Genomic DNA, 7,686 nt, shown 5'->3' on the forward strand with positions numbered 1-7,686 from the left:
CACTCTCTCACACACTCACACTCACTCTCACTCACACACACACACACACACACACACACACACACACACACACACACACACACACACACACCTGCCATTCAGTCGTTGGCGCGCTCACAGAATATTCCCGCTCTTTCAGTTTCCATGGCGATGCGTTTGCCATTGGCGCCACCTGGAGGAACAGCGCGGGAACTTCCGCTCAACCGCCTTCTGTTATTCCTCATGTGTGCAGCAGGTGTCTCTCTGTGAGGAGAAACGAGGAAATGCAGCATCTTTAGTTCACAGATGAGGAAAAGAAATTCACTTACCACACGAAGAGCAGAAAACGAGCCAAATCGGATGAAAACAACGCGGTACTTTATTTCAAACCATCGAAGATGTAACCATTCACGCATTTTCAAGGTACGATGCTAAGATCTGTCCAAATGTGCATACTATCCACCCTATCTAAATAGCATTGAAAATTACTATCATCACATAGAATTTAGGATGGATAGTACGCATATTTGGACGCAGGCTGTGTCTAAAAAGTATTATCATGGTCGTATAATCTGAAGAAGAAGTTGTGGCCTGTGTAACGTAGGTTGGTGTGTTTGTGTTCGCGGCAGTAATGGATCATCCGAACCGAGTCATCCGCTGAACCGAGTCATCCGCTGAACCGAGTCATCCGCTGAACCGAGTCATCATCCGACTGAAGGCGGATTACAGCGCGAGCCTGAAGCGGCGTAATCATGGATGTGTTCGGCTCTCTCAATCTAAACGAGCTCGCTCTGGGGCTGTCAAACCTCTCCATGTTCCCCTGCTTCGACACGGCGCATTATATCATATCAGTGATGAGTCTGAGAGAGCAGCCAGGTAAGAGAAATCAAACCGAATCACCTCTAATGCGCTTTAGCTGGAATTCACCTGAACGCGATTCAGTGTCGGAGTCAAATCCGAATGAATCTCTATCCGGTGCATCGCATTTCTGACTCACTTCTGCAGTCAAATGCACAGTATCTTAATCATAGTTGTATGTGTGCTTTGACAGGTTTCAAACACTTTTGACATGAACGTCTTTGTCCTCACATCACGAGAAACGTGCGCTTTCTGCTTGTATTTAATCAGCAAATTTGTGGTAATCACCCGAGACCTGATATTTAATATGTTTTATGAATATTTGTCATGCATTTGATCGTGTTTATATGTATACCAGGCAGGTAAAGCAGTGCTATATAAATTGCAGTAGGTGCACAATGAGGCTTCTGTTCTCGTTAGAACGCATTTATGTTTATTTGATGCATCTAGAGCAGGCCTGTGTGTGTTTACTTGAGTGTGAAAGCAGAAGTTGCATGATCAAAGGCCAAAGGGAAGAGAAGTGCATTTAATCATTAACTCTCGGTCAGTATTCTATCTCTGTTTTTCTCATAGAAGCATGCAAATGTGTGGTTAAACGTGCATTTGCGCTGCAGGCACAAATCCTGTTTGTCGGGTCGTTTTGCATTAACCAAACATGCATTAACACATATGCATTTGCATTAACCAAACATGCATTAACACACATGCATTTGCATTAACCAAACATGCATTAACGCACATGCATTTGCATTAAACAAACATGCATTAACACACATGCATTTGCATTAACCAAACATGCATTAACACACATGCATTTGCATTAAACAAACATGCATTAACGCACATGCATTTGCATTAACCAAACATGCATTAACAACATTAACCAAAGTGTGGTTCGCCAGTGCTGAGATCAGCCTTTGCTCTTGTGTTGAGCAGTAATGCATGCATGTGCTCTATTGTATTGGCTGCAGCAGCTGCAGTAAATCGCAGGCTATTTTAGAGCCTCTGACCTGCGTGGCATCCCGCTCTCTTCTATTGTCCAGCACTTTACTGGAATATCTGGCGGGGGAATGAGACTCAACACGTCCTGATGTTTAGATCCAGCGGGAAGAGAGTCTCAAGAATGTTTTAGGTTGAACGTGTTTGTTTAACCTGCAGCATATTGACTCCTACACTATCCAGACGGACATCCAGTGCAACTAATTAACCTGCAGTTACTGTTAATGGTCTGTTTTCCAGGAAGAAAGACTGAAAGTGGTGTTTATTTTGTCAGTGTTTAGAAGTCCTCTAGCATATAGATGTAAGACACTACAGGCAAAAACTTTTTGTTTTCTTTTTTTTGTGCATTGATCAATTTTGTATGGAAGCCCGTTTCCGCCACTGAATAAAAAAAGGTTATTGCAACTTTTTTGTGACTTTTTTTTCACAAAATTGTGAGATTAAAAACTTGAGACTGATATGTTCTCAGAATTGCGAGTTTATGAAAAAAGTATTCTGAGGAAAAAGTCAGAATTGTGAGATTAAAAAGTCGCAATTACCTTTTTTGTTTTTTATTCGGTGGCGGAAACGGGCTTCCATACTTTTGAGATTTTTGGCTCTCCATAATGTATTTGTTTTTTTCAGACTAAACATCCAAAAGACACATTTAAGTGTCGAAAATGCATATGTTTAAAGCCTGTGAGTTTTTTTCTCCACTTCAGCAGCACTTGCAAATAACAAAACTTACAGTTTCATTCCTATCTATCTTCTGAAGGTTTTTACAGAGGGGTTTGTTCATACATCATTCGCTTGATTTTTGTTTTTGCAACACTTTATTCCTAAAACATGATGAAAAAGTTGTGATATTTCTGATTTGCGAAGTGATAAAAAGAGAAACCTCAAATCCCTTTTGTAAAAACATTTTTGAACCTGGATTTATTCAATGTTTAGATTTCTGTTCTGAATATTTATGCAAATTAGTGCATATTTAATTAGATATTATTTATGCATAACATAATGGAAAACTGGTGAAATCTATTAGTTAACGGGATAGTTCACTCAAAAATGAACATTTTGTCATTAATTGCTCACCCTCATGTTGTTCCAAACCCGTATTTTTGATGGAATCCGAGAGCTCTCTTGACCCTCCCATAGACAGCAAGGTAACTACCACGATCAAGGCCCAGAAACATAGCAAGGACATCAGTAAAATAATCCATGTGACGTCAGGGGTTCAACCGTAATTTTACGAAGCTACGAGAATACTTTTTGAGTGCAAAAGAAAAAAATAAAACGACTTTATTCAACAATTCGTCTCTTCTGCGTCACCCTGTTACAGCCATTTTGGAGAATATCCACTGGATGTAAATTGCGTATGCTGTTAATGTGTCACACGGATACGTTGTTTACGTCGCTTTGATTTGAACAAATACATACACAATTTACGTCCAGTGGATATTCTCCAAAATGGCTGTAACAGGGTGACGCGGAGGAGACGAATTGTTGAATAAAGTCGTTTTATTTTTTTCTTTTGCACTCAAAAAGTATTCTCGTAGCTTCATAAAATTACGGTTGAACCCCTGACGTCACATGGATTATTTTACTGATGTCCTTGCTATGTTTCTGGGCCTTGATCGTGGTAGTTACCTTGCTGTCTATGGGAGGGTCAAGAGAGCTCTCGGATTCCATCAAAAATATCTTAACTTGTGTTCCGTAGATGAACGAAGCTCTTACGGGTTTGGAACGACACGAGTGTGAGTAATTAATGGCAGAATGTTCATTTTTGGGTGAACTATCCCTTTAAATATTTTTCCCTATTCATCTGCAATATCATGTCTTAAAGATAACAGACATGAGCTAAAACCACAAAACTCAGGATTTATTTCAGTATTTTTAAACCCATCCAGAAGGACCCCTCACATCTTTTGTTGTGTGTAAACCCGCATGAGTGTTTAATTCCGTGAAGAATGTGTTTAGCGTTTTTCTTCCTAATAAAGACCGAGAGTGTTCTGGAAAAGTTATTTCCTGTTTCTGTCTGTTCTCCGCTCTGGGAGTTCCCCCGAGTGCCGCGTGTCACTTCCTGTCTTCAGACTCATGCATGTTTAATTGAAACATGTTCTGTTCTGGTCTTGAGCGCTTCTTCTCTCATGCACACACAAACCAGAATGACTCTTCTGTTTTCTTTACAAAAAATGTTCTGTGGCAGAGCTATGGTGAAGAAATGACCAAAACCATGGGAACACTTTACAATAAGGTTCATTAGTTAACATGAACTAAGCATGAACAATACATCTACAGCATTTATTAATCTTAGTTAATTTCAGCATTTACTAATGCATTATTAAAATCACAAGTTGTGCTCGTTAACATTAGTTAACGCACTGTGAACTAACATAAACAAGCAATGCACGACTGTATTTTTATTAACTAACATTAATTGTTCATTGTTCGTTCATGTTAATTAATACATTAACTAATGTTAAAGACCAAAAAAAGGACTTGGAAATAAAGCAAAGAAAAAAAGATTGCAATTACATTTCTCATGTTTGTTTTTGTTTTAGTCTCTGACAGCTACAATAACATTTTTTCTGTTTTTACATGATACTTTTAGTTTTGTCTTCACTCTTTGGTGAATTTCATGCAAACCAATGTGGGTCAGTTTGACTCACAACACAGAAGTTGTACTCCATTTCTGAACACGAGGTTAAGAAAAACACCCAGACTGTTGAATCAGTGCTAGTTGACTGTATGTGTTCAGCTCTACACGAGTGAGCTCTGGAGTAATGCACTGCTTGTGATGATCTTGCAGGCGTCTGCAGGTAGACAGGTACGTTTCTACAGCATGACTTTAACACACATCTCATCTCGTGCTGTTCTGCTTCTGTGAGTGTGGTTTATCTGTAGATAAATGTCCACTGGAGCCTTGCAACACACTGAGAGCATGACGTGTGTGTGAGAGTGTGAGAGTGCGTGTCAGCGAGTGTGAGTGAGTGTGTGAGTGAGTGTGCGTGTCAGCAAGTGTGTGTGAGCGTGTGTGAGTGAGTGTGCGTGTCAGCAAGTGTGTGTGAGCGTGTGTGAGTGAGTGTGCGTGTCAGCAAGTGTGTGTGAGCGTGTGTGAGTGAGTGTGCGTGTCAGCAAGTGTGTGTGAGCGTGTGTGAGTGAGTGTGCGTGTCAGCAAGTGTGTGTGAGCGTGTGTGAGTGCGTGCATGTGTGTGAGTGAGTGTGAGCGTGTGTGTGAGTGCGTGTGTGTGTGTGAGTGAGTGTGCGTGAGTGTGAGTGAGTGTGCGTGTCAGCAAGTGCGTGTGAGTGTGCGTGAGTGTGAGTGAGTGTGCGTGTCAGCAAGTGAGTGTGAGCGTGTGTGTGAGCGTGTGTGAGTGCGTGTGTGAGTGAGTGTGCGTGTCAGCAAGTGAGTGAGCGTGTGTGTGTGTGTGTGTTGATGCATTGACTCTGCTTCGGTTTCGATGTCATCCATTCGCTGCTTTAGTGGCTGCATCATGTGATCAGAATGAATGCGACTGTCCTGTGAGCTCGTGTTGATCAAGCGGTTGCATCACATGACCTGATTAAATCCATGAAGGCCGTGGCGTTTATCTGTGTTCAGAGGCGTGTTTGAGTGTTTAACAGGTCAGTTATCACTGCAGATATCAGGCCTTCTCCATCTCAAGCAGTCGACTTTTAAACTGTCTCTTGAGCTCTTGTCAGTTTTGTGATTGTTATATGATAATTAAACTAATTATTTTCCAGCTCGAATCTGCTAAATTAGACTAAAAGGCATGGAGATATTAAGATATTGAAAACATTATTTCATGTAATCTGCTTTGAAACCATGACATTTATAAATTAAGATTTATGCATCATCTGAAAGCTGAATAAAGCTCACCCTGATCGACATGAGTGATACATATTTGAATATTCATGAGTTTTAGAATTGAAATATTTGTATCTGAGCTCAAAACAGTAACACAGCGCTGCACGATTAATTGAAATAAAACTTGAATCAGAAAATCCCTTTCTGTCAAAATAAAAGTTTGATGGTTTAACATTTAAAAAAAAAGATATTAAGGCAGCCATAAATACTGTATTAGGATTGCAATTTTACAGTTATAAGGTATTTATTTTACAGTTAAAATATTATAATTGAAATATAATTTTTATCATTGTTTTTTATTTTTATGAAGTTATTATTATTATTATTACTGTTTTATTGATATATTGATATGCAATAACACAATTTTGGCCAAATTGTACAGCCCTCCAAAAACAAGGAATTTTTAAAAACACATTTTAAATCACAATCACAATTTAAAAACTGCAATTAGATCCCCCCCCCCAAATCATTGAGCTCTAGATCATCCTCATTCATAGTCACGTGTTCTGGCTGATTGTCTCATGCTAATCTCACTCTAATCTCAGAGCAGAGATATAAACTCCAGCACACAGTCACGTGATCATGGTTTATCTGTTCGTCTCAATCTGTCTGAGATATTCTGGAGTGTTTCTAAATGATGAACACTGACTCTTGTTGTGGTAATTGTGTTGTTGGCTGTAATGTCACATGACTGATGATTGTTTTGCAGGAGCGCTGGAGGTCTCTCAGCGCAGTCCGTTTGCGTGTTGGTTCAGTTCGATGCTGTATTGTTTCGGTGGAGCCGTTCTCTCAGCGCTGATGATGGCAGACGCGCCGGTCGCACCACTGTCCAACACCACCAACCTGCTGCTCGCCTCACTCATGTGGTGAGACACACACTTATACACACACACGTGCACACACACACACACACACACACACTCGCACACTCACGCACACACGCACTCACACACTCGCACACACACGCACACACACACACTCACTCTCACTCACACACTCACGCACACACACACTCACACTCACGCACACACACACTCACACTCACACACTCGCACACGCACACTCACAGCACACACACACTCACACACACGCACACACACACACTCACTCTCACACTCACACTCACGCACACTCACGCACACACACACTCACACTCACTCACACAGGTTTGTTTTTGTGAAAAGTGGGGACTCTCCATAGGCGTAATGGTTTTTATACTGTACAGACCGTATATTCTATTGTCCTACACCAACCCTACCCCTAAACCTACCCCTCACAGGAGACTTTCTGCTATTTCAGATTTTCAATACACTCCATTCTGTGTGATTTATAAGCGTTTTGAAAAGTGGGGACATGGGGTAATGTCCTGAAAAGTCACCTTCTCCTTGTAATACCTGTCATACCTTTGTCATTATACAAGTTTATGTTCTCATTTGTCACAAAAACACACACACACTCACACTCACTGACACGCACTCACACACTCTCTCACACTCTCTCAAACACACACACACTCACTGACACGCACACACACACACACTCTCACGCACACACACACGCTCACACACACACTCACAAACTAACAATCATAATGATTATAAAGAGCAAAAACAGACAATACTGTGTCTAAAATGTAAGTCACGTAATATTAATTTCTTGTTTCTAAACTGTATAAAATCAATAGCTATCAATATATAACAGAAGACACAAAAGAAGATATTTTGAAGCCCCGGCTCTTAATGCATGGTTTTTCCTTCTGGAGCATCATCGAGCGTTTGAACCTTCTGTAATAGTTGCACACGAGTCCCTCAGTTGTCCTCATTTCGTATGATCCCTCTTATTTTGGTAAAATAATGAACATTTAGCAGATTCTGCAAGGTGTATGTAAGTTCTTTTCATCATTGACTGTTTAGTTGTTAAATGAGGCTGTTTGGAGGCTGAGAATCTGTCTTTGGGGTGTGTGTGTGTGTGTGTTTCTGAAATCTCTCACACTCATGTTGAAT

At 40.6% G+C, this 7,686-nt stretch overlaps 1 protein-coding gene across 1 annotated transcript in view; it reads left to right on the top strand.

Moving 5' to 3' along the window:
- The first annotated feature begins 115 nt into the window (after positions 1 to 115).
- LOC107570949 (trimeric intracellular cation channel type B-like) overlaps positions 116 to 7,686 on the top strand; it is a 20,345-nt gene continuing 12,774 nt past the window's right edge. The window contains exons 1-3 of the mRNA XM_016257233.1: positions 116 to 402; positions 609 to 855; positions 6,393 to 6,549. Of these exons, the coding sequence (XP_016112719.1) occupies positions 732 to 855; positions 6,393 to 6,549 (281 nt within the window). The 5' untranslated portion in view covers positions 116 to 402; positions 609 to 731. The remainder of the gene's footprint in view (positions 403 to 608; positions 856 to 6,392; positions 6,550 to 7,686) is intronic.

The sequence above is a fragment of the Sinocyclocheilus grahami genome, unplaced genomic scaffold (assembly GCF_001515645.1).
Source record: "Sinocyclocheilus grahami isolate Dianchi unplaced genomic scaffold, SAMN03320097.WGS_v1.1 scaffold1525.1, whole genome shotgun sequence".
Taxonomy (NCBI): Eukaryota; Metazoa; Chordata; class Actinopteri; order Cypriniformes; family Cyprinidae; genus Sinocyclocheilus; species Sinocyclocheilus grahami.